This window comes from Talpa occidentalis, unplaced genomic scaffold, assembly GCF_014898055.3.
Source record: "Talpa occidentalis isolate TD23 unplaced genomic scaffold, MPIMG_talOcc4v2.1 talOcc4.3, whole genome shotgun sequence".
NCBI classification, from domain to species: Eukaryota; Metazoa; Chordata; class Mammalia; order Eulipotyphla; family Talpidae; genus Talpa; species Talpa occidentalis.
The window spans coordinates 135,539,865-135,566,972 of NW_023603184.1; the positions used below are offsets into that span (position 1 = coordinate 135,539,865).

General features: G+C 53.0%; 1 protein-coding gene across 1 annotated transcript; it reads right to left on the bottom strand.

The window, feature by feature from the left end:
* Nucleotides 1-9,322: 9,322 nt before the first annotated feature.
* Nucleotides 9,323-26,056, bottom strand: IGFBP5 (insulin like growth factor binding protein 5). The gene is made up of 4 exons (XM_037524014.2): nt 24,934-26,056; nt 11,835-12,064; nt 11,097-11,216; nt 9,323-9,594 (listed from the first exon to the last, which is right to left on the bottom strand). Exons 1-4 carry the CDS (start codon nt 25,265-25,267, stop codon nt 9,466-9,468), a joined length of 813 nt encoding a protein of 270 aa, XP_037379911.1. The 5' UTR covers nt 25,268-26,056; the 3' UTR covers nt 9,323-9,465.
* Nucleotides 26,057-27,108: the final 1,052 nt, after the last annotated feature.

Consider the following 27,108-nt stretch of genomic DNA (forward strand, 5'->3'; position numbering starts at 1 on the left):
TGTGTGTGTTTTGTCTGAGTTTTTGGAGTTCCCAGGGAAGCTGAGCCTGGGGCTGCTGCGCCTCCTTCCCTCCAGCTTCCCCCCCCCGCCGCCCCACTCCTGGGGACATGGGGAGAGCACAGCCTCAGATTGTCACCTGGATAGGGAGTGATTCGGGAGAAGGGGCTCTCCCTGTGGCCTGGCCTGTGGACACAGCCTTGAGTCCAGATGTGACCCTCCAGGTCAGTCTGGTAATCTGCCTCCCAGCGGAGCCCCCGGCCCCTCTGCTGTGGCTGGGCTCTGGGAGAAGAGAGGTGACGGTCCATGTCTTCTCCCACACTGAAGTGACCCTGCAGAGGAGCCAGGGAACAGGGTAACATTGGAATCGGGAGCCTCTGGCCCCTAAAATGCGGGAGATGACCCTCCTGTGGGGGAGGGGGAGAAGGGGCATCCACAAGGAAAGGGGGGTTGCGGGGCAGTCCACCCTGGTGTGCCCTCGGAGGACTGAGGCCCGTCTTCTGAGTGCCCAAGTATTGCTTGGAAACAGCGGATGCTCGGAAGGCTGGGAGACCAGGGAAACAGGCCCAGAGCCTGCGCTGTTTCTGAACAATTCCACTTGTGCGCTCTTCCTGCTCTGTTCTTTTGGGTCCCACCCGCCCCCCGGGGAATTCCAGGGCCTCCCCCACTTTGCAGTGGATCTTGGGAAGGGGTCCTAGCCTTTAAAGGCCCACTGTCCGCACCCCACACTGCCTCTCCAGTGTGCGGCACAGCCCCGCCTTGCACGTTACTCCCTCTTCCACCTCTGGGACCTCAACCCTTCGTGCCACTAAAGCAAGTGCCCTCCCTTCCCACCTGGAGAGGCTGAGGGCCGGGCTGTGGGTTTGTGGGGGCCAGGGTAGGGTGGGGAGTGAGGAGAGGCTCCTGGAGTAGGAAATTATGACCCCACAGCACACAGCTCCGTGTCCTGGGCTGATCCTGGCCAGCAGGACATTTAGTCCCTTGGTGGAGGCCAGTTCAGTTAATCCTCATATATCCATAAAAGAGGCGCTATGATTAGCTCTGCTTTACAGATGTGGGAACGGCCTCCCCAAGGGCCCCGCATCCCCAGGTCAGGGCTGGGCGTCTCGGAACTCGAGGAGGATGCGGCTCTGCCCTCAGCGATGCTGCCCCCTGTGGGCCGAAGCGGGGCGCGCGGCTTGGGGAGCGCCGGGAGCGCCGGGCGAGCGCGCAGGCAGGTGGGTCCGTGCGCGGCAGCACAACTCCCCTCCTATGTGGGGCCGCGTTTTCTTTTGTCCAGCGGACAGGTGCTCTCGGTGGCCCTCTCCGGCCCCCTCAGCGGGGACTGCCGGGCACTGCCGTCTCTGGGCCGGGCAGCCCGGGCTGGCCCCCGAGGAAGCGCCGTGGTTCCAGCATTTCCACGGACTGGGGCGCGTGTCACCATGGACACTCCCCGCCGTCGGAGTCCCGCTCTGTGTGGTCTGGGAGCCCAGGCAGGGTAGGGTTTTCACTTTGAAGTTCCTAAGCGTTTCTAATGCAGCGTCAGGGCTGAGGCAAGGATGCCGGAGCTGGGACACCTGGTGTGAATCCGGTTCCGCAGGTATCTCCTATCCCATCGCCCTGGAGCTTCACCTGCGCCTTCTCTGAGCCTCACTTTTCCTGTCTATCTAGTGGGGATGAGGTCAGTCTCCAGCAACAGGGGGGTATCAGTGCGAGGTGGTGGGTGTAAATGAGATTTGAAATTTTTTTTTAATTAAATATTTATTTATTTATTTATTTATTTATTTATTTATTTATTTATTCAAGCACTGGGTACAGTCAGAAGCGCGGGAGGGTGAGAGAATTCACCAGAGCCAGAGCGGGGAGCAGAGCAGGCAGAAGGACCGAAGTACACTGCTGAGGGGAGCAGCGGGCGGCAGGAGAGGTCTGCACGCCACGTGGGACCCTCCTCCCGTGGCCGGGGAGCAGCCGGGGATCGAACCGGCGCCGCAGGGGCTGCGGGCAGCTTCGCAACCCAGCGCTCAACTGCTGCGCCACCGGGGAGGCCCGAGATTTGAAAATTGTAGGGCAGCGTAAGATGGGAGGGCTCATCACTGCAGCTGGTGGAGGGTCAGCCCCACGCCAGATTCCACACTCCACGGTTGCCAACTCACTTGGCGTAAAGCAGAGCGCTCTTGAGGAGTGGTCTTCTTCCCGCCCACTTCCAGGTCCTTTGCCCATAACCCCCTGGTACTCAGCCCTCTGAAGAGGTGGATTTTACAGGTGCATGAGCAACGCCTCTGCTGTGGCTTTAGCTACAGGAACCTCACGAGCCGATGCAGTGTCATCTACACATCTTGGCTCGGGGAAGATGGTTGGCGGGTCGGGGATCTTGAAGATGCCAAGCTGATCTCTTGTCGTCTGCAACTAATGCACCTCTTTTACTTTTGCTTATAGGAATTTTATTTCTTAATTTTAAAAAAGTTTTATTGGCCGTTGACAAGCGCTGGGCTTTCCTGCCGCTATGTGGCTGCCTGGGGAACTGCAGCGGAGCTTACTGGGGTCTGAATCTAGTTTGCTAGAGTTGGCCCCAGGAGCCCAGCAGGAGTCAGTTGAGGACACTTGTTACACTTTCAGAATCGTGGCACCTGTGCCAGGCTGCCTGAGTTAGGAGCTTGGGGAGGCACCTGGGACTCTGCATTGAAAGGTGCCTCCTGGGTCATTCTAATTTATAGAATCACCTCACTTCTAGATGACCTCATTTCCAGGATTCAGGACAAAATGAACATGCAGAGTCCTTTGTTCAGAAATTATTAAGAATTTTCGGAGTGACAGAAGAGCATTAAACCAAGCACAGGGCCCTCTGTGGCCACACAGGCTGCTTGCACGAGGCTGGCCTGCTTTGTCTTCTGCATTTGGGGAACCAGCGCTGCAGCCGCCGGGATCCCCACATCAGCTCCTACCACGTGATTGTTGAGAGCCTGGGCTTAGAGGCGCCACCAGCTCTGAATGGGGTTTGAGCTCTACTACTTATGACTCCTGAGACTTTGGACACACTTCTAACCTCTGAACCTCATTCGTTTCATCTTTAACTGTTGAAATAATTTCTACCTCAAAGAATGGTTTTGAGAATATAAAATCATTTCTGTCATAGTGCTGCCTGAATGTCGTCACTCCTGAATCCTCTGCTCAGTGTTGGGGTTTTGGGACATGAAGATGAAAAAGGTCACAGTCTCTGTGCTGAAAGGCTGCCATTCTCGTGGAGGGAAACAGTCTCATCACCGTGAGGTGCCCAGGGCTGACGGGGGTGGAGGTGTGCCCAGGTGCTGCAGACAGTCAGCAGGACTTTGTGTGTCATGGAGGGGAAGGCATCAGGGTAGTGCAAAGACAGAGTTGGAAGGAGGGAGAGGCAATTTGGGGAAAGGAGTGGGGTGTCTCTGTGTGTGTGTGTGTGTGTGTGTGTGTGTGTGTGCGCGCGCATGCGCGTGCATGTGCATACATGCAGAAGGAACAGCAGAAGCTCCACAGTGGACGTGGAAAGCTGTGTGTGGCTAAGGCGACGTGTGGAAAGGGGGGGTACAGATAGAGGTGTAGCTGGCGAGGAAGCCAGGGGAGAGCTGGAGTGTTCACCTGAGCACTGCGGACTTTGGACCAAAAGCTCTCAAGAGCCAGGGAAGGAATTTAGGCAGAGGGTGGGTGTGACTAGATCCATATTTTAGGCATGGGACTCTGAGATGTCCAGTGTGAAGGACATGGGGGTGGATGGAAAGTGCTGGAAGGAAGAAATTGCAGCGGTCCAGGTGAAATGCGAGTGTGAACTGAACTGGGCAGGGGAGATGAGGAGAAGGGTCAGGTTTGAGAGTTGTCAATGAGGCAGCTTATTCTTGGGACTCTGAGACTGACTGCGTGGAGGGGGTGAAGGAGGAGTCAAGGACGATGCCTGGGGACCAGGCTTGGCAAGTGGGAGGCCATGGAGCCTCTGAGATAACAGAGGAGGAAGAGGTGGGTAAGGAGGGGAAGGCTGCGGTGGGGGAGATGAGCTCAGATTTGGAGCTGTGGAGCTCGAGGGACCGTGGGTGGAGGAATCTCCTTGACTTGCCCCTCACCCTCACTCATCGACGCCCCTCACAGGACAGCCGGGAGGTGCGGGTCCTCAGTCCTGGAGCGTGTTTACACCCTCTGCTGGGCCTGTTGGGTGACCCCGCGTCTGCAAATGCAGCAGTGGTGCTTGGGTGGGTCCAAAGTCTCGGGGACCGAGTTCCCTCCACCCTTCAGAAGGATGCACGCCCCATGACATGCACTCCTGCAACAGGCAGGGAGGTTCCCAAGTCCTCTGCTTGCTTTTGACTCAAGAGGGCTCCTTCTTACCACCTGGAGCTGGACAGAGTGGAGATGTCTGGGTTCCGTCTCCCCAGGAAGCCGATGCCCTGGGAAGCCTTTATAAGATCAGGTGGGGGGGTGGTTTAGGTGGAGGGTGTCACTGGACAGAGATGGTTGTGGGTGTATCAAGGGTGATGTGCTGCTCTAGGCTCCGAAAATGAAGAGGTGACATGTAGATTGGGAGAAGAATGTGAGGGGAGAAGGGACCTAGGGGAAAGGAAAGGCAATGGGGTAACTGAGGCAGAGAGGGGGCACAGTGGGAGCTCTGCTCTCGAAGCCACTGCAGGACAAGAGCCATTGCAGAACATCTGCTTCACTGGGCTGGACCTCCAGTGAGGGGGTGGGCAGGTACTGGGTGGGAGCAGGAGATGGGCTTCACCTTGGCCAGAGGTGTCTAGGAGTCAAGAGCTTACGAAGCACTGGAGTAAGTGATGGAGGAACATTCTAGAAATGGCTTCCTTGAAATTCTGTCCAAGTAGAAGAGACCCACCATTTGTTTAAGAGTGGATTAATGCCACTTTATTTAATAGCAGGGGCTGAGTTGAAATGATAATAATAATAACAGTGGCAGAACACGTGAAGATTATTTGCCCTTCTAAGAATGGTGAATGTGAATTCATTGAAACAGTGTTGAAGGGACAGAGAAGGGGCACCCAAACTGGATGGAAGGGCATGTCTAGGGGGCCCCCTGCTGGGGGGATGGGCAGGCCCTCGCCCTGCCTCCACTTGGTCCTTTCTCCTGCCCCTCTCTCTGTGCTGAGTATGGTGGGCTCATCTCACCCTGCATTTGTCTTCCCTGGGCCCCTGGAGGAAGCTGACGCAGGCTAACTGAATGCATAACTTTATTAAATAAATGCTTTGTCATGACAAAAGACAAAGATCAAGGAGTAACATAAATTATAACTTGAATAAATAGTATACAGCAATCTTCACTTTTTTAATAAAACGTGAGATCTCTGTTTTTGTTTTCTGTTTTTATTTCCTTAGGTACAAAATGCTCAACAGGAGACCGAGCTCTTCCGCATTCAGGTGATTTTTTTTTCCAACTTTTTTTCACAAACTAGTTTTGTTTGTTGGTTTTTTTTTTTCATCCTTTTCACCAGTAAAGATTATGAGCACTTATTTTTTTTTTTTTAAAAAAGTTGAAAACAAAAAAGGAAGAGAGGATAGAGCTATGGTAGGTATGTATGCCGTGCTATAAAGGACTACAGTTAATATGTGCTGTGGTTACTGCTATCTTAAACAAACCGGTAGGCAACTCGGAATCTGAAGGATCTTGACTGACAACCGTCTATCCGTGTGGGTTACTGTGTGACTGTGGCGGTGGAAGATGTGGGGCTCAGGCTGGCTGCCGGGACCAGGGACTGGGGTGAAGGGTGCGGGGTGGCTGAGAGCCCCCTCGTCTGACCCTCCCTACCTTCCCTTTCCCATCCAAAAGGAATTAAAAAGAGGAGGCCAGAATCTGTGGAAATGGCTAAACTATATACTCCATTCGAAAACCAAGAAAGCATGTTTAAAAAAGGAAACAAAAAACTACGAGGAAAAAAAAAAAAGTGGAGAAAAGTGCAAAAGAAGTCTTGCACCTTAGTGGTTTTAAAATAAAGACAGTACAAGGCCTAGGTGGCCGGCTGGCAGACCTGCTGGCTGAGCCGCTGCTTCTCAAGTCTTAGCCTCCCTTCCTCTTGGAAGTCGAAGCGCTGCTCTCCTGGCCAGAGTGGCTTCTGGGCCCATGCCTCTCCCAAGTCCCCATTCTCCGGGGGGCTGAGTGGATGGATGGGAAGGGGGCCTGGCGGTTGCCGTGGCAGCCCTGTCCCTGCTAACCAGCCAGGAGGAGGGAGGAGGTTAACCCCATGCAGGGTGCCAGTGGAGACACAGCCCAGGCAATGGGAGGTGGGGGAGGCCGAGAGAGGAGGTGCGGGACCACGCAGGACTGCCCGTCCTCCCCAGTGTGGAGTTGAATGTCTCCAAGCCTGTCTGTCCAGGCCTGGCTGTCAGAAACTTTCGAGTCTCTTCCCAGATGCCCTGTTGGCCTGGGTGGGTAGTGCTTCCCTGGGGGAAAGGAGCATCTTTCCTGGTTAGGTCTCCCTCAGTCACCGGGCAGGGGTGGCGGGACGACAGGTAAATTCTCCACTGCCTGAGTGAGGCATGAGTCAAAGGGGAGATGGGCAGAGACCTCCTGCTGGGGGGAGGGGCTGCATGAGAAGTGAGGTCCAAAACCGGAGTCCATGGCCAAGGTGGGCAGATAGTGGCAACAGGCAGTCGGGAGTGAAGGAGGCTGGTGTTCAGGGCCTCACAGCCCCTGACCCTCCACACCTGCCTTTGCTCCCACCCTCCAAGGGAGGGGCTCCATCTGCCTCAGTGGCTCCCTCCTTGTGACCCCCCACCCCAATCTGGGCTCAGGCCAGACCTCCCCTTTGGGAGGTTTAGTTCCATCTGTCATGAAGGTCCAGCTTCCTCTGGGGTGTGGCACCAGAATCACTTCCTGCAGGCGCTGGCAGGTGTGGGTGAGTTGACATGGAAACTTTGGAAAGCCGATGACGCTGGCAGGGACAACTAGAACACAATTCCCCACCTTATGGCTGGCAGCAAAGAGCCAAGTAAAGTCCAGTAAACAGTAGGGATGGGGGTGGGGGAAGCCCCTCAGGAACCAAGTCCAGGCCTTGGGAGGGGTGGGGGTAGGGCACGCAATTCCTGGCTCAGTCTTTTCTTAGGGGGAATGGTACCCCAGTATCCACTTGGCAGATCTCAGTTGGATAAGCTCTCAAGATCCAAGAAGGAATGGGCAGAGAGCAGAGTGATGTGGGAAAGGGAGAGGGTACTGGCCTAGGACACCGAGATGCGAGCTGGGGGCTGGGAGAGTTGTGCCGAGATGGGGGTGATGACTCGGCAGGTCAGGTGAGTCCTCATGGCTGCCAGCCCCATTGGGCCCTGTCCCGTGAAGACTGACCACTTCTCTCACTGCCCGTCACTGTCCATCTTGGACAGTAGGAGGCAGTCCCCGGGGTGCACTGCTCCATGTATCCATGGGTCGAAATATACGTGCTAATTTGTTTTCCTCTTCGCTGCCCCAAGCTTGGTGTTGGAGGTTGTCTCATGGTGTCAAGCCATCAGGAAAGAGTGGAGAGACTGTTCACAGCAAGGAAGGGCCTCCTCTGCCAGTGTCCAAGCCCCCTTCCCCTGCAGGCTATCTCCAGCCGTGGAGGACAGCTTTAAGGCCTCCCGTTGTTGAGAAAGCCAGTGGAGAATGGGATTTTTCTTAGTTCAGAATCTGGCTGCCAATGACAGCACCCCCAAAGTATCCATTCCCTATACCTTTCTTCCATCCTCCACCCCAGGGAGGAAGCGTGAACCAGCCAGAGTGGATGAAGAGCTTGAAAGACTCTTTGGCCTCTGTCCCTCGTACAGGCTGAAGGTGGGCCTATGGGCACATTGTCTTGTCTCTTCAAAAGCATGGCCGTCCTCTACTGGACCGCATTCCTTCTCAGCTGCTAATGTCTAGAACTCACTTCTGGGACTCTATGGCCTGGAGGAGGCTCATTGCTCTCTTTAAACCTACCTTCCCCCTCTTACTTCTCTCTTTTCTCCCAAATCCCAGAGAGCTTACAAAGTGAGGACCCAAGGAAATTTCTCTTGGCTTTGTCCCCTTTTTTGTTGCCCCTGAAAGGGGCGATCAGCCCCCCAGCCCATTCCCCAAGCCCTGTGTGCCTTCATTCCATCCCTCCATCTATTCTGGCCTGAGCAACCACTTGGCTCTTTCCCTGTATATAAACCTTCCCACCTCTATCTCCCTCCATACCATCTCTCGCTCAGTCTCCTGCTCTCCAGTCTGAAGCCTGGGAGGCTTTCAAAAGGCAGATGGTGCCCAGAAGACATGAAAAGTCTGGCCAGGCCCCATAGGTCAAACTTGGACCTCTGGAGGGTCTGAAGGCTAAAAGGGTGATTACTGGGAGCAAGGTGGGCGCACCTGGGAGTTCTCATCTACCTGGCCTGGCGGTCGTTACACACACAGGCACAGAGGGAATTGCTCCACACTATGTCCCATCAAAAGAATATGATTTTTCTTGGTTTTCCCAGAATGAGGAAGCTCTTCAATGCCTCTATAGAAAGTACTTTGGAAAGTAAATGCAAACCTTTAAAAGAAAGGAAGGAAGAAAGAAAAAGAAGAGAGATTTACATGCCTATATATGGCGATAGGGAGCCTGGTAGATAAATACAGGCCCACAATTTTTTTTTTTCCAGCCAGCCTCTCCCTCAGAGGCTGTACTGTCTGCAAATTGAATACAATAGGGGTTGAAACCACTGGCTTCAGCAGGTAATTTTAGTCACCCTGGGAGGACAAGTCTTTCAGTTATTGGCTATTGGTTGTGTGTTGATTTCTAAAAGTCTGCCTGGGAGTGAACTGTGCACAGGAAAACTTGTCTATCTAATATCACTCAGTTATTAATTTGTTTTGCTTTGGGAGGAATGGAATGCATTTCAGTTTTCACAAATTTGGGGGAGAGAGAACACTCCGCTGGATCAGGGGAGAGAAAGAACAGGCTCCAAGCCTTCTGAATTGCTGCCTGGAGGAGAGAGAGCCAGGCTGGGCACAGACACCTGGGTCTTTTCCTTTCTCCCATGTGACCAACTCACACTGGGGAAACTGCAAGTATGCCATGCAAAGCCATACCTGGGCCACATCTCCTAGGGCCCAAACGCCCTAGGGACTCAGCTTGCGGCCAGGTGCACACCTGGATCCAGCCCCGGTCCTGGGATCTTTCCTCCCTGCCCACGCCCTTCTTGTCCTTTTCTGAACTCTCTCTCCTTTCCCTCTCTCTGACATCAGCATCATCTGCCCTTTGCTTTTCTTCTTCCTCTCTTCCCTTCCATGTGCACCTGACTTGTCTCAAAAGAAAACCATTTTAAAGGGGGTTCTCCTTAACTTTTTGCATCTCTGTTGTTGCCGTTTTCAAAGTTGAGACCTTGCTAGAGATTCCGAGGTCCTCAGTTTCCTCAAAAAGATATATATATGTATTTTTTCCCTTCAATGAGATGAAATGAGTGGCGTCCTGGGGTGGAGGGAGGCGCTGGCTGGAGCCGGGGCTAGGGGCGGGAGGGGCGCAAGGGGAGGTGGGGCGGGGAGGGGACGCATCACTCCACATTGCTGCTGTCAAAAGTGTGGCACTGGAAGTCCCCGACGTGCTCCATGCCTGGCAGCTTCATGCCGTACTTGTCTACGCACCAGCAGATGCCACGTTTGCGGCCACGGGAAGGCTTGCACTGGGGTGGGGAGAGCGATAGGCAGTGAGGGCGATGGGACCCCGAAACTCTGCTCCTATCTGTTTCCCCACCCTCTAAGAGAGACTCCCAGCCCCAGAGAGCTGGGGGAGCTGTAACCAATCCTCGGGGTTCTGGTGCCCTCTTTGCCGGTCTGCCTTTGGCTAGCTCCTACAGGTTTTTTATATCTCCCATGCCATTCAAGGTGGTATTCTCCAGCGATTTGCCAGAGAGCTACATGATCTGATGATGATGGTGATGATGATAATGATAATAATAGTGGTAGGAGGCACTGCTTGTATAGCTTCATCATGTACCAGATACCACTAAACCAAACAGCCATCCCATCCTGGTCTTATTGTGCTTTGCAGATATTGTGTTTATCATGAGACCTTCCACCAGGAAAAAGATTAGGATGTGCTGAAGGCTCAGATGATGATTAGTGTGTGTGTGTGTGTGTGTGTGTGTGTGTGTGTGTGTGTTTTAGCAATGAAGTACTTTTTAATTAAGGGATATAATAGCATTGACAGAATGCTATTGAACACCAAATAGACTACAGTGTAGTGTAAACAGGACTTTTGTATGCACTGGGAAACCAAAAAATTCCTGAGACACACTTTATTTCAATATTTGCTCTCTTGCAGTGGTCTGGAACTGAACCCGCAATTATCTACGAGGTGTGCCAGTGTGGCAGGTCCTGGTCACTGTGCTTTACAAAGATTAACCTGTTATTCCTCATGATGGGGGAGAATGGGCTGATTCCTTTCCCCTTCAGGAAGCAGAGACATGAAACAAGCAGGGTAAAGGAGTCCCTGCTGGTAAGTGGCAGAGTCAAGAACTGACTTCAGGCTACCTGTCTCCTACTTAACCCCTAATCTACATGAGGGATGCCACTATGGAGCAGCAGGGCAACCGGGGAACTTTAGAAATGCAAAACTCTGAATCACTTCCAGAACTGCCAGTCAGAAGCTCTTAGGGTGCAACTGGCCACAATCAGTGTTTTCAGCAAGTCCTCTGGGCCTGTTCTGATGCCCTGGACAGTCTGAGGGCCACTGCCTTGAGGTCACACGTACCCCTTTAATAAGTATTCCAGCCTAATCCACAATAGGGCTGCCCAAAGTGTAGCCTGACCTGGACCAGACATGACCTGGTCCATGCAGAAAATCTGTTGTGGCACATGCAGAAAATCTGTTGTGAAGTCACATATATGTATATACATGAGTGGGTGTGTTTGCACCAGCAGAGATGTTAACAAGCACAGACAAGGAGCACATTCCCCTTAAGGTGAATTCATGCACTTAAGGTGGACCATTAAAAGTAGATGACAGTCTGGGAGGCTCCAAGCAATCAGCATGGAAGGTCGTGGTATGTGGGGGAGGCTGGAGGACCCGGAAACACTGCTGTTAAGGCTAGAGGTTGAGGTTCCCTGGTAACTCAGGTTACCAGGCTAGAGGTTGAGGTTCCCTGGGGCCCTCTGCACTGGGGCTCACGGGCTGGGGGCATACCTGCTTTCTCTTGTAGAATCCTTTGCGGTCACAGTTGGGCAGGTACACGGCGCGGGGCACCATGCGGGGGCTGGCCTTGAGCTCCTGCAGGGAGGCCTCCATGTGTCTGCGGCAGGGACCCTGTGTGCGGAGGGACAGAGGGTGAGAGGCTGGCATAAGCCACCTGCATGTGCAGACCAGCCACCCTGGGGTGTGGGAGCTGAGTGGTCTAGGGGGACAGTGACTGCTTTTGGTCTGAATGAGTTGCTACCACAGATCTTTCCCTTCTCCTCTGCCTGTCATGTACTCTGGGTGTATAAAACCTGCCTTTGACCAGGCCAGAGTGGGCCAATGTCTCACTTGTCCACCAGGCCGCCCACCCTCAGCTTCTCCATTCTGCTGGGTAATGAAGACTGGAGAGCCTCTGGGTGCTCTATGAGAAGGTTCAGCTGTTGCTGTGGAGACGCAGCCCCAGGGCATGCATTCACGGCCTGCTGTGTGGCCTCTGAGGCCTGCTGGCATTGCTCTTGAAAGACACTACATCTATGATCGCCCAGAATAAATGGAAGCTCTGAACATCCTCCTGAATCCAAAGCTCAGCTGCCTTGGTAAGCGGTAGGTCCTTGGATAGGTCCAGCCCAAGTCGCCCTGCTGCCAGGAGTCCCATCATCCGTCGCAGGGCATGGTGGGAAGAACAGGGTGGCAGAGGCTGCAGGGAGCTATAGCAGAGTGGGGTGGGGAGGAGCCCTGGAGGCTCACCTGCTCAGATTCCTGTCTCATCTCAGGTGCAGAGATGACGCGGGGGTGGGCAGTGTTCTCAGCGCCCCCCACAAACTTGGACTGGGTCAGCTTCTTTCTGCGGTCCTTCTTCACTGCTTCGGCCTTCAGCTCGGAGATGCGGGTGTGCTTGGGCCGGAAGATCTTGGGGGAGTAGGTCTCCTCGGTCATCTCGGAGGTGGTAGGCTCCTCATGCTCGCGGGAGTCTCTCTCTGCAGGTGGAAGTGGGGAGAGAGGGTCAGCCTCTGCGGGTCGAGCAAGATGGTGTGGAGGCACCAGCGCCTAGACTTGGAGTTTGGGGTGAGGAGGTTTGGGGTACTGACCGGGGAAAGCAGGGAGACCAGAACCAGGGAAGCAATCCACACCTGTGTCGGTGGAGGGGGAGCTGCTGGCACTGAGTGGAGAGTCAGCCCGCAAGACCTCAGGGAGTGGAAGACTCTTGGAAAAGCCAAGGGGACATAAGAGAGAAAGGAATATTTTGGGGGCTGGAAGGAGGAAGCGGGAGGGGAGCATCTTTGGGAGGGCTGTTGCTTGCTGGGAGACTGAATGAGGCGACGGGGTGGTGGCTGGAGGGGGCTGGGATAAGAAGACAGCCTGGAGATCTGGGCTGGGGGAGCAAAATGGGGGACAGCCAGGGCATGGACAGGAAAGGTGATGTCTATCTTCTGGGACATCTTGGTGCTTTCAGAACTGCTGGGAACAGAGAGATATTAATATTTGGACTTGGGGAGTGGGAGCAGGAATTCTGGGGGGTTGGACTAGCAGGTGGAGGGGTTCTGAGAGAGCCAGAAGTATGGAGCCTTGGGGGAACAGTGCCAGTGCGGGTGGGAAGGCCTGGCTCCCAGCCCTGGCTCAGACCTATCTCTGTGCCCCATGCCCTGACAGGCTGAAACATAACTCAGTTCTGGGCCCAGAGAGGCTGACAGCTGGGGCTGGAGCAGTTATATATAGGGGTGACTTGGTGACAGTCTATACTTAGCTGACTCTCAGGACCTTTAAAGAAGTAGGACTTTGTTCGCTTATTTGTTAGTCTGTTAATTCTCCCTGCCTGACCTTGTCTTGTACCCAATTCTTATCTCACAGCACCCACCCCTAGATGTCCCATGGTCAGCTCCTTGACTCCACCACCCTTGGCAGACTCAGAGTGGGGAGGTCTCACATGGCTCTTCCCCACTGGCCAGGATGCCCACTGTGAGCAGAGGGGCAGGGGTGGAGTGGGAAGACCCTGTCTTTATTGCTCCCTTTGCTTTTCAAATTCTACCCTCAGGAACTAGTGTTTTAGGGTGGCCACAATAACTCAAGCAGGGTAAACAAAAATCCTGTTTTCTCTCAACGCCGCTGGGTTATCCAGGACCTGCGTTGGTAAGGGGTATATGGAATATGAAGGGTAGAAAACAAGGAGGTGGGAATGAGGCACACTGAGAGAGAAGCTTAATGGGAAGACACGGTTGGGTGTTGGGGCAGGACTTGAACCCGACCTCAGAGCTGCCAGCTCCGCAAAAGTTTCAGGGCATTTAAGGGAGGCACTGGGAGACCTGGTCTACCAGGTCAGGTGGCAGGTGGCAGAATGCACTCTAGCACCTGTTTGTCTCTTGGCTCAGGATTTGTCAAGTTTCATTGTATTGGCATCCTCTCTTTAAGGCCTTAGCAGTGAAGTTCCCAGCCCTGAAGAAGACTCCAGTGCTGGGGTGAGGGGGGATTGTGGGAGGGTTATTTGATTTGGGTATTTATCTACAGGAGAGGAAAGGAAGTAGTTACAAGAGAGGACAATGACTGGAGAGAGCAAATAGCAAAACAGTGGGGAGATTCTCTCTGAACAAAATTCAAGACAAGAACCCCTACCTCCCACTTTTGGCCTTTCACCCTTTTCCCCAGTTCTTGTTGGCTTACGCCCTGTTTTTTTAATCAGAAGTTGCTGTGATGATTGATCAGCAGGTGATGTGCCTGGAGGTGGGATGTAGCTAGGAGTGTTTTGGGTCCACCAGCTTTTCTTGGTAAGGGGGTGCTAAGATGGGGCGTGATGCAGGGAGGAGCATAGCTGGTTTGGGGGACTCTGTCATCTGAGAACACAGGCAGAGACTGAGGAGCAGGTCTTGGTGAGGAGGGTGAGGAGGGAGAAGCTCACCATGGTGGGTGTGGAAGGCTCGCCGGGCCCATCTTACTGAGTGACTTGAGATTCTACACTCAATCTCTCTGGGCCTCAACAAGCATTCGAATCCTCAAAGAGCACTTGATCACTGGGAAAAGGGTTGCCCCAGAAAGGCTGGGGGCTTTCTAGGGGTACACAGGCAAAGCCCTTCTCCATGAAGATTGTTACCAGATAAAAGGGGGATGAGGACAAGAGGGTTTGGTGCTGGCCAAGGCGTGGAGGACAGAACACAGATCCAGCCTGGTCTGGAAGGCCAGAAAATTGTCCTCAGGGGACAGGTGGGTCCCTTCTGGGCTTCCAGAATTGCCTCATCCAGGGAAAAGAGCTCAGGAAGTGGCCCATCTCCAGCAGCTGGACCAGCTCCTGGAATTCTCCCAATAGACCACCTAGTCCATCCCTCTGTGTCCAAGAGAAACAAGTCCCCATGCCTTTGGCAGCGGTATTCTTTCTACTTCTTAAAGAAAACTTAAGAAGATGGGGGGTCCCATTGACCCTCTTCTGGCCACCTGTTTTTGGGGGTTACCTCTGGTGAAATGTGCTGTCCCCCAGATGTCATTTTGGCATCTCTCTTTGGTAACAGCCATGTCCAGCCTCCCATATATCAATAATGCATCTCAAGGTCCTCCCCCTTTAAGGACCTTTTCTAAGAAATGCTGTGGGCACCTTAACTTTGAGTCACCCGTCCTGGAAGGAGGATGAAGCTCTTAACAATGGTTGGGGAAACTCTGGGACACATTTACTTCAACCTCTTAGTCTTCTCTTTGCTGGTGTGCAAGTGTTGCCTTGGGCGAGGCAATGAAGATGTTAGGGAACAAACTGGGTTCCTCCATCATCCTTAAGGAATGCAAAACACTTTTGCAAACCCTGTCTCCTTTCTGGGCTGCACTCTAGGGGATGGGGCAGGGGTCGTCCTGAGGACCCACCCTCCCCAGTTGGGTCCCTTCTGAGGTGCAGGATTCGGGTTTTAATGTGCCTCAGGATTTTGGTGCCAATTAACCCCATGGGACCTATTACTTAGGCAGCGGGGAGTCGAGTATCAGAGATACTAATCAAGGCCTTGTGGTCACCTGTAGGCTTCAGGGAGACAGCGGAAACTTGGAGTGGAGCCAGTCCAGAGCCACAGAGATTAAAGGACTGGAAAGTGAGCCAGGGCTGGGACACTGGAGCCAGTTAGCCCCACTCAGCTACTTTGTGGCCGAGTCATAAATAGGCTTTCAATTTTGGAAGGGTTTGCATTTTAAATAAAACCAGAAACAACAAGTAGACTGGCAACTCCTGGGCTATTTCTTTAAGAGAAAATGGACCAAGACTGCAGAGGGATTTAGGTGGGATACAGAGAGGGACTGCCCGAGAAGCAGCTTGAAGCAGCGCTCCCCCTGAGCTGGAGAGAAGGGACTCTCAGTTGGGTGGGGTCTGGAAGCTGGTCACCCAACAGGTCAATACCTCCCATGGCCAGTAGATGGCGGAGGAGATTGACAGCCACAGGACATGTCCTGCTGCTAATTTCTAGGGACTCTGAGCAATTGAAAAATCTGGAATTTGTTTGCTTCCATCCTCTCCTACTTCTCTGACAACCACCCACATCCTCTCCTTTTCTCTGTGTGCCTGAAGCCTGCATTTAAAGGGTCAGGTAAATTGTGCCCAAGAGGACTGGGAATAAGCCAGGTGGGGTGGCAGAGGAAGAAGGCAGGTGTGGGAGTTGGGGGGTGAGGACAGGCATGGATTATCTCTGCATAACCCTGGCTGTTTCTTCCATCCAAAAGTGGAATCAAGGAAAGAAAATAATCAGGGAAAGAAGAGAAGCTTATGTGGGACCTCGCTTCATTTGGAAAGGATTTAGCAGAGAAGGGGAAAGTGGAATGTTCAGGGCCCTCCCAACTGCTGGAAGCCTAGAAGGCAGGGCGCTCTCACTCCCAGACTTAGAAGAACCCTTGGATCTTCCTGGTATGTATGTTGGGGTGGGTACTGGCTTCTCCTCCTCAGTCCTGCCAGCCACCTCTCTCCCACCTGCTGCCTTGTCGTCTCTCCCTTCTGCCTTCATTCCTGAGGATTCCCAGTCACACTGGTACAGGAGCATCCACTGAGGCACATCCGGGACCTGGAGCACCCAAGGGTGGGCAGTGCTGCTCACAGTACAAAAACACAATATACACACCCACCCACATCCTCCTACTCTCCCCCTGCTCTTCTTGCTCCATCCTGCTGTAGACCTCCTACCCCAGGGGGTTCTCAGTGCCCCCCAGTACCAATAACAGCTGGACCCTCAACTGACAATAGCTTCCTGCTCTGTTGTGACCTCATAATCAAACACAAGAGAAAACTGGATGGCCCAGATATTGCGACTTTGCTTAGAGAAGTGGAAGGAACTAGGGGTACTCAGAATTTGCAGCTCCGGTAGATTGTGGGGCTATACTGGGCCACCTGGGCCCAAGGAAAGGAAAGTCTCTTTTTCTAGCCAGCAGACAAGATGGGTTTGGCCAGAATTTCTCTCCAAAGAATGACAAGGTGAGCTTTTCTTCTCGCCCTCAATCTAGCTCCCTCCCTCTGTAGAATTTAAAGAGTAAACTTCTTCAGGGCAGAACTTTATCATTTATCATGGTCACCTGGGTGTGTGGTATTGAAGAAATAATCTTGAAATGGAGAGATGCCCGGATCTGCTCAAGAGCTTGACAATAGTAGGCATGAGGTCCTTTCTGTGCAATATCTGGGCCAATGAGAGCTCAGTGGACGCCATGAGTGGTCATCTCCCCTGTGTCCCTGTCTCTAAGTGTAATCACTGCCACAGGAAGGACAAGGAGATGAGCCTCATGGGGGTGGGCAGAAGTCGGGTGCCCTGGACTTGCTGGGCCTCTCTGCTCTACCGGTGGCTACTGAATTGGACCGTGGAGACATACGCCTTTTCCAACATCGCAGGAATTTCCAGTGGAAGTGCTGGTGGAGGTCACTGGTCCATGCCTGTGTGTGGGTAAGGCCCAGGCCAGGTGCTCTCTGCCTTCTCCCCAGTTTCCTAGCCAACCTGCAGCCACCTGCTCTTTGCTACAACCTGAGGCTTACGGAGACTGATAGCTCAGCTGCTCACTGTTGAAAAAACTGTCAGCCATGTCTCAGTCTCCTGACCGGTTTCCAGATGCCAGATGACTCAGGGCTGCTGTGTGCTCATCTTTGCACAAAAGGCATGGACAGGGCACTCGGGGGACTGAGGAGCCTTTCTGGGGTGATGTGATCCTCCTCCCATGCCATTCCTGATTCCTGAGCAGCATCTACCTGTCCCCTGCTCTCTTGGAAGAGTTTCCTTTTCCTCTGTGCTCAGCAAAGGACGTGCAAGTCCTGGGCTCTTTCTAATCCAAATTATGGGCTGAGAAGCAAAGGAACACTGACTTTGCAAGAGGAAAACAAACCCGAACAACCATCACTCTAGAGATCAGTCCTGTGCTTGTGGGGTGAGGAGCAGAGTGGGGCTGCAGATTCAGCATCTGTGACTGGACACTGAGGGCCAGAGTTTTACCTGGCTGAGCTCCCTCACAGTCCCCACCCCATCTCAGGCCACAAAAACCAACGTGTTAGGTGTTCGAAACCAACAGCAGAGTTGGCCAAGGCGGGTATGGAGCCTCTGGTCCTGAGCAGACACAAAGACCGCTCAGTAGAGTGAGCAAGGATTCGGAAATGGCCAGGCTGCAAGCTCTTAACGTGCAGTAAGCCTTCCTGGGCTGAAGATGGTGCTGCCAAATGCACCCCTATCCGCCCTGCTGTGTGCAGATGTCCTCGGAATGCTCTCAGTCTCTGTTATGGGTGGGATGAACACAGCCCCCTCCCCGTGGGGTGGTTATGAGGGTGAAATGAGCTGATACGTGCTAATTGATTTCAGCACCCGTTCCTGCCTTTGTGGTCTCGGTTGCCTTTCATTCCATTCATCAACTAAAACTTTGGTTGCCATGGCTCCTGGTTGACAGTTACTTCCTTGCAGAGCACAAGAGCCAAGACTCTGTGGAGGGCAGAAAGGTCTGCAGTTAAGTGATGGCTCTCCCTAGGCTCTAGGGAGTCTGCCTGATGGCCAAGTAGAAGGACTTTGCAAAGAGCCCCCTCTCAGAGGTCTCGTGAGGGAGCTCTCCCCTCCCTGTTGCGACTCCATTCCTTCATGCTGCATTAAGACCCTAAAGATGTGGCACATGTCAAGGAGGTGACATTCTCAAAGTGGGGTCTCACATATCCCCCACTGCCAAAAGAACAGGGGTAAGTAAAAAGATCCCCCTCATTTTTTTCTCCCTAAGACCAAAACAGGATTCTGACCCATGACTCTAATTTACATTCCTTGATCCCTGGGCGGAGCTGGTGACAGAGTCACCCATAAGAAATACACTCACGCATATCTCTCAGGGTGAGAGTCTCCAGTCAGGTTTCTTTGGAGTTGGAAAAAATGGAGCATGCTCAGTAAGAACATCTGTATAGGTTCCCCATATACACCCCACATCAGCAGGTCCTGGAGGGGCGAGGTGGGGAGCAGCCTCAGCATGGAACAGGGTTGATGGAGGAGAGGTAGGGCCATTTCTCTGACCTGGCTACACTTCCACTCATGGCTTAGTACAGCCTATGGCCAATAGTACAAGAGCGGCCCCCTTATTGCCACTGAAAAGTTCTGGATGGCCAGAAGGGGGCGGCAGGGAGCAGGCAGCTGGAACTCCCCCCAAGTTCTGCTAGGGGTCAAACAAGGGAATTCTGTCCACTCTGGCAATCAAAACTCTAGACTCTTGTTTAGACTCTTTGAGGGCAGGAGGAAAGAGTGGAGCAGGGTTCCCTTCTCAGGTGAGGGAGGGGCTCACGATGGCCCCTCTGCAGCCAGGTTAGATGGCCACTAGCCCCATGTGGCTGGACACTTAACATAGGACCAGTGGATGAAATTTTAAAAGCTCTTTTACTTGAATTAATTTAAATTAGAAAACCAGTACTCAATTTGGTCACTGGAAAATTTCTAAGTATGTTTAGAACAACATGGATGCGTGATGGACTTTTTCAACTGTAAATTTTATGAAACCTAAAAATACAGATTGCAGGTTCCCAGTGAATTCAGCGTCTGAACTGGGATGTGCCATAGGCATAAAGTACACAGCTGACTTAATATCAAAGAAAAAAAGTAAAAGATCCCATCACTGTTTATTTGATTAGATATTAAAGTATAATATTTTGGATCTATTGAATGAAAATATATGATGAAAATAATACCATGCTTCATTTTACCATTTTAAAAAAATGTGGCTACTAGAAATTTTGAAATGCCATATGACATTATATTTCAATTGGATAGTGTTATCCTAAGTGGTCTGGAAGGTAAGTCCTTTTCACTGGGGTGACAGAGAGACATGCCCGCTGTGGGGGTCCAATTTTGATGGCCAGGATAACTGGGGTCCACATAAAACATGCAAAACAGTGGAGGTCTATGAGGCTGGGGTCTGAGTACAAATACAGACAGGATCTGGCTTCAGAATTTGGGGAGAGAAATGGCTCAGAGCCAATAGGTAAGGTTGTGGGATCAAAAATGAGGCCACCTATGTACTTTCCAGCTCCCCTAGGGCTCACCTGGTGGGTCTAGTCTACTGGGAAGAGCAGCTAATCTTATATGCCTCCTTCAGAAGACTCCCCTAGGGAGGAGCTGTCCCCCTTCCAGCAAGTATCAGGATGATTCTCTGTAACCCCCAGATCTACTATACTCTGGGGTCCTGTGTCTCCGCATCACTGACGTGGTGTCTGCATACGCTCAGTGCCTCTCTTGCTCTCTTCCTTACCAACTTTGGTGGCTTTCTTTTTCCCCTGATGCAGACATCCCCGATTGTTCCTTCATTCCTCCCACCTCACGGCTCAGATCCCCTCATCCTTCCAGCCCTGATGCCTGCAAGGCCTGCGCTGGCAGAGGCTGGTTACCATGGGAAGCAGCCACCTTGGTGCTGCATTCTCCTTAGGGACTGGGGCTCCAGCCTGCACAGCTCCCTGTGGCTGCACCAGCCTACCCACCCCAGGACAGAGCCCTGTGGGGCAGGAAATGAGGTTTAGCATGAGGACCTTAAGTGTGGTTGAACACCACCCCCCTCTCCATCTTCCTTGCCCCCACCCCTCACCAAACCACTGGCCTAGGCTAGTCTTCCTTGCAAGGCTGGGATGGAATGGAGTGTGATTGAAAAGAAAGAGGGTGCTGCATTTTCCATGTTGGGGCTACTTCACTACCTCCCCTAAGATAGAGCATCCCCAAGTTCTGAGTTCTTAGTTCATTTTCACAGCCCCCATTATGGTAGGACAGCTTTGGGTAATATTTGCCAAAGGTCTTATGACAGCTTAGACCTGACCCCATCAGGAGCCCTGGTGACTGAGGAAAGGCAGGGAGAGTGGAACTGAGCGGACATTCAGAGGGAAGAGGAGGGCACGCCCTACTCTGCTGCCAACCCTGCACCTAAATTTGGGCAAGTGACTCGGCACTTCTCAGCATCCTCATCTGTAAAACGAGGGCCAGGTTGCTTCCAGCTTTAACACTCTGGCCAATACCAGGGCAAGTCCAGGAGAGATGCTAGAACCAAGATGAGCCCAGTGGCCAGGCAGGAAGAGCCACTCCCCCTCTCACGGAGGTTTCCAGTCACTCTGGATTTGGATTAAAAAAAGAGAGGAAAATATGATAATAAAAATTGTAGAAAGAAATGGAATTAGAAGCAAAAGGGGGGGGGTTCTGTAGACACAGAGGAGGGGGGAGCAGAAGCCTAGATTTGGTTTCCTGGTTAATATGCTTATTTATTTTTGCAATTATGTAATCAATCTTACTGTTTCAGAAAACACATCCAGGTTACAATTGAAGGGTGGCCCCTGGGGAACTGCCCCTTTTTGATGAAAATGTAAACCAAAATCTAAACCTCTCCTAGTTGCCTCCTTGTCTCTCAGGGCAACCTTTCCCATGCCCCTGCCTTTCCATTCCACCCAGGTTCCTCCTTGGTACCTGGTCTGTTCATGGTGTTCTTCCAACTTTCTGGATGCAGTGGGCCTGGAGTGGTTTTATATTTCATGCATTAAATAACTCAGGTTTTAAAGGCATTTGCTGTTCAGGTACAAGGTGCAAACTTCAGACAAAAATCACTCTCCCTTCTCAAGAGGCAGACAACCCCCCCACCCCCAAGGGGAGAGTGTTTCTACTGGGATTACTGCTCCCAAGCCCAGGCTGCAACCTTCATGGTGACCTCTGACCCCTAGGGTCAGCTGACCCTCCCTCTGCAGCTGCAAGCCCACCTGCAGGCTCAAATCCCACCCCAGCCCCAGGCCGGATTCACAGCTGCTCTGACTTAAAGGCAAGCCCTCAGGGGATGCCGGGAGTGGGGGAGGGGGCGGGAGGGGGAGGCACTGGAAGGGAGGGAGAAGAAAGAAAAAGAGAAATGGAAAGAAAATGAGCTCTCTCTGAGGCCACAGTGCTTGCTCTTCCAGCCCGAGCTGACACAGCAGAAAGAAGGGAAAGAAGGAGGAGAAAAGGCAAGAAAAGTCAAGTTAAAAGCTCCATCTCTGATCTTCCAGCTCAGTTTTGGTTGGCTCAGGGCACAGCCAGCCTCTCAAAGACTCTTTCAAAGGGAGGGGGTGCGGCGGAGAAAGGAATCTGGCTCCTTCAATTTTCCATGATCTTGTTCAACCCAGACACAAATTTGGCCAATAAACCTAACTCTGGAACTGGACTTCACCATGGCATTTGGGCCAGGCTTGGAATGGTAGCCAGGGTGGCAGAGGCCAAAAACCTCAAAGACGCAAAAGATGGAGCTTATTTTTATGTAGGTGTGTGTTTTATTTTTTTTACCCCAGAAGCATCTTATCTGTTCCTCCTCCTCTCTTATTTCTCAATGGCAGAATTGACATCCAGAACCCACTTCTCTACCCTAAACTTAATGTCCCCCAGGCACAGGACCCAGCTCATAAAGCCACAAGCCTTCTACAAACAATGCCCAAAGCAAGGCCCGGCCTTCCTTGACTTGACCGGCTCACCGATATTTATTGAGCTTGGCTCAATAAATAACTCCTGTCTCCTTCCTGCCCCTAGCCTCACACACTCTGCCCTCTGTTTCTATATCTATCTTTGCCCCTGAACTGGCCAAAAGAAAATGCAGGGCCGGCGCGCTCCCAGCACCAGGCTCCCGGGCTGACTCCCTCTCCCGTTGCGCAGCAACGAGCCTAGCAAAACACCAGCCCGCGCCGCCCTCCCCTCTTCCTTCCAGAAGCTTTGGCTGCCAGCCACCTCGCTCTCCTCGGCTCCCCATTTCTGATTCTAGAAAGTCTCTCTCTCTCTTTTTTTTTTGGCTGAAAAAAAAATCGATATATCTACAAACACACACCTCTATGTCTGTACGCGTGTCTCTCTCTGTATCTGGAACTATAGGGCATCCGCTCCAAGCAGGGGCGAACCCAAGTTTTCACTACTGATTTGGTAAGGGGTGTGTGTGGGAGTGTTGGGGTACAGGAATTTTGGCCCAAAGAGTCGACATTCTCCTTCCTCTCTGTTCATTTTTCCCTCAAGAACTCTCTCCAACTTTTTTTTGGGGGGGATCCGTCCAACGGCTTTCGAGCTGAAAGGGTCTAGCCAGGAGCGCCCACTCCATCCCGTCGGCCCAGGAGGAAGGCGGGAGCCTCGCCGCGCGCGGGTCCTTCGCAGACCAGCCGCCACAGCAGGGGGCCAGGCACCTGCGCCTCCGGGTGGAGTCGAGAGAAGGGCTGGGCGGAACCGAGAGGCGGCTACGTTTTGGCCCAGAGAGACCTTGAAGGTGGGGGTTGAGTCAGGGGCTTCGAGTCTAAAGGTGATCTTACTTGGAACAAAAGCGTGTGTGCGCGCGTAGTAGGTAGATCTGGAAAGCTGGATGCGCCTATTTGCTCTTCCAGCAATTGCGCGCGCGCGCGCGCCCTACGCTCGCACCGACCACATCACACTAACCACACAGTTGGGCAAATAAAATTGGGGCCAGAATGCGGCCGAATGATACCTTGCATACTTTCGATGTGACCGGATTATTACCCAGAGCGCTGGCTTCCAAGCCAGGAAATCGATTCATACTTTTTTTTTATTTTTTATTTTTTTTCTGGATTGGTGCTAAGCCTTTCCAAACCCACATGCCCCAAGATAAGGCGGGCGGGACCGCCTTTGAAAAGAGAAGAGGCTCTTAATAAAAATAACTCCACAAACTGGCCTCTGGGGCCTCCAGGGCTTGCACTGAGCTCTCCGTGCCTTTTTGCAGGCTGCAGTCCCGGGAACGCTACCTATTGCCAAGCGGGAGAGGCGACCCGGCCTCCCGAGTTGGGACAAAACCTGCAGTTTGCGGGTGTCAAAGCTGAACCCAGAGAAACTCTCCTGCCTCATCATTAAGCGCGGAAACACTTTCCTACAAGAGAGTGTCGGTAGTAGTTTGCAGTTAAGAAGAAGCGTGTTGAGATGCTCATAATGAAAGCGGATAGAAGAGCATTGTCCCAGCCAGAAGCTGCGCAGAATAAAATAAACATTATTTAGGCAAGTTGAATCCCTTTGGGAGAAGATCGATAACAGGGGTGACGCTCCAGCACCCAGATTTTTGTCTATAGTTTATTAAGCCTTTAAAAATTTTAAGCTTAATAAATTCTTTCCAAAAAAATATAAATAAACCCATTTGGGGGGATGGCGGGGGGTGGGTGGATAGAACTGTTCGGATTAAACAAGCAGCTCTGTCAACCTTTTAAACCCTAGAGTCTTGGCACCGAGAACTTGGGGAGGAGCACCTGGGGGCGGGGCTCCTTGGAGGAGGGGGGGAGACTTGGGGTGCGAGGCTTTTCTGACTCCGCCCCTTTGATGTTATATTTTGTTTCCAGGGTCCTTTTTACATTTACCCCACACCCACTAGTGATCTGTTTTTGAGAGATGTTGGGGGGGGGCTGCTTAGCAGCGGGGGGGAAGTTATGGTGTCTGAATTTCGAATCCTCTTGCCTCCCAACCCTCCATCCACCTTTCTTCCTAGGTAAAATCTGAGTTGGGGAGCGGGGGGAAAGGAATTAGCTGCAGGGAGGAACATCCAAAGCACAGGAACACCAAACCCTGGCTTCCTACCCCTTTTTCCCCCCCGACCCGCCCTTTCACCGTCTCCCCGACCCGCCCCCCTGTCTCCCCGCAGCGCCCCGAAGCGCGCCTAAAGTGCTCTGTCCCTTCCAGGGTGGAAAAGGGGTAGTTTGCATTTTAATGTCTTACCGTCCACACAGCCAATCACATTGAGTCAAAAGCAAAGGGTGTGCGCGTGGGAGGGGCACCAAAGCGCCCACTCCAAAGCTTTAGCCACCGCGGGCTGCGTGTGTGTGTGCGTGTGCATGTGTTGTGTGTGTGTCTGTGTGCGCGCACGAGCGCGCGCGCGTGTGTGCGCGAGTCTGAGCGCGCGCGCGCGCTAGTGTTGGGTAAAAAGATAGAAATATCAGCAGCGACCGGTGGGGGGCAGGGGGCTGGGGGTGGGGTGCAAAGGTGGAATGACCCCCCCAAGGCCGGTAAACGCCTTGCTTCCAGGGCCCGGGTTAAAGCAGTATTTTGTAACAAAAGAGATTGTTTTTTCAAGTTCAGAAAAAACGTGTAGGTGGGTGGGGGGGGTGGAGGAGGGCGTTGGTAATGCAACATGCACCCTTCAGACTGCGGGCTGGGGATCTGGAGATTTGGACCTTGAGGCTCGAACCTGGGGGAAGGGGTGGGGTGGGTGGTGGGGGAGGGGCGGGGGAAGCATCGAAAACCCGGCTCTTGTGGGCTAGACTGCGGCCCCGGGTAGCCGGATCTGCCAGGGTTCCTATCCCTAGAGGCCAGGACCCTCCCCTCCCTGCTCCCGGGCTGCACCCCGGCACTGTGCGGGGCAAAGCGCACGGGGCGAGCCGGTCCCGTGCCCCCCGCCCGTGCGCCGGGTAACTGGCTGGCACACCGAGCACGCTCACCGATCTTGGCTTGCTCGCGGTAGCTCTTTTCGTTGAGGCAAACCCCGCGGCCGTGCAGCAGGGCGTGCAGCGGCTTCTCCTCGTCCTGCCGGGGGAGGCAGCGCAGCCCCTGGGCGCAGCGCTCAGTGTAGACGCCGCACGACTGCCCTTCGGCCAGGGCGCAAGTCATGCAGCAACCGCAGCCGGGCTCCTTGACCAGCTCGCAGCCCAGGGGGCTAGGGGGGCACATGGAGAGGGCTTTCTCGTCGCAGGGCTCGCAGTGCACGAAGGAGCCCAGACCCTGGGCCCGCCCAGCACAGGCGGCCAGCAGCAGGAGGATCGCGGTGAGCACCATCTTCTCCGAGTCTCCCCCTTTACCTTGGGGCGGGGCAGGAGAGCGAGGGTGCTGGGAGAAAGGGGCCAGGAGCGCGCCCGGAGAAATTTTTTTTTAAGTTTCTAGCAGGTAGAGCAGGTGCCCTTCCTCTAGACAATTGCAAAATGTAGAGAGAGAGGGAGAGTTGGGGTGCCTGCAAGCAAGTCCCGATTGCAAGGATCAAAGGCTTGCAACAGGTTGGGGGGAAAAGGGCAGCGTCAGGTGCAGGCAGAGGGAGTGGGGGCTGGAGAAAACAGTCCCCAAGCTCGACCCGGTCAGACTTGCAGGGGGGAAAAAAACCCCAAATTATCCCCACCCCCAAAACGACCACCGGAATGGGGTCGGAGGTTGTGGGGCAGGGGTTGGGGGGGGAGAAAAATGGGTTTGCTTAAAAAAAAATTGTTTAAAATCTATGGAAAACCCTGCACCTTTCTAATGCTCAGTTGCCAGCGGCACGCGGCTGCCGCGGAACAGGTAAGAGGCAGCGGCTGCAGCCGAGAGGGTGGGGGAAATGTTAAAATCAAGAAAAAGAAAAAACACCCAAATCAAAAACCCTGACACCTCTTTTCTCCCACTCTGCCACCACCTCTTCGAAATTCGCAGGTTTTGCGTGAAGTCGGGAGAAGGGTGCAAACGGGAGGAGGGGGTAATTAAAAAAGAGAAAGGGAAAAAAAAAAAAAAAAAAAGGAAAAACCCCACACCGCTTTGCAGCTCCTCTCTAGCTCTTTTCCCCGGCAGAAGTTTCCAAAGAGACTACGGGCTCTGGTGGAGCAGGCGCTTTTAAATAGACGGCCCCTGGCTGCCAGCCAGTTTGTAGCTGCAATTTGAGCTCCCCAACACCCAACCCAACCCAAGGATGCCAGGGAGCTTGCAGTACAAACTCACACGGTTTGGGGGTGGGGAGAGGCCTTCGAGACACGCGGGGGCTCCCCTGGCTCTCTGAACAGTGTCTTCCCCAGCCCCAGAATATAAGAAAGGGGCTTGGGGAACCCGGCCTGGGCTGCAAGGGGAGAGGGAGGGGGCTGAGTGGGAGAGAGTTCTGGAGCACCGTGCACACAATGAGGAATAGCTCGGTCTCCCCAGCCCTACCATTCCTTAACTAGCCAAGGCCCAGGCTGGAGGGAGAGGCAATTTTCTTACTAGCCAACTGGATATATACAGTGCCCAAGAAATTCTTCTCAAGCCTGGGAAATGACTGTCTGCTGGTGTCTAAGTTACCCTGCAAGGTGTGTGTGTGTGTGTGTGTGTGTGTTTGGTGTGCAGAGAATGGCCAGGAATGATGGGTAGTGGCTGAATTTTAAAGAGATAAAAACAGAAAAGAAAAACTGAACTTCCATCCCCCCAAAAACAAACAAACTAACAAACAAACAAACAAACAAAAAACCTAGGGAAGGGGATTGAATCCTGTTTCTATTATTGGTGAAGTGAATGTCTCTGGTCATATGTTAAAGAAGTGAGCACTTTCAGTCACTGTTGGCCCCGGGAAGCTGCCTGTGTGTTGCATATACTTGCAGGAAGGGTCCTTCAAACAACAGCTTTGTAGGGAGCAGAGAGTTACAGAGACTGGCCTTTTGGAGAAATTCTAAGTCCGAAAATCTGGCCCGGAGACCTGGACTGTCTTGCCGCGGAAGGAAGGCAGATTGGAGTGAACCCAGTCCCTCCGGAAAGCTACTGAAAGGGCCACCTCTTCTGAGGTACTTGGTGACAGACAGAGCGACTCCTTGTGATAAAGGTAATTGGCACCCTCGAATACTAGGAGCGCAGGCTGAGGGGGCCACGGTGATTGCTCTGAAGAGACCCCAAGCAGGAACATTGTGATCCCA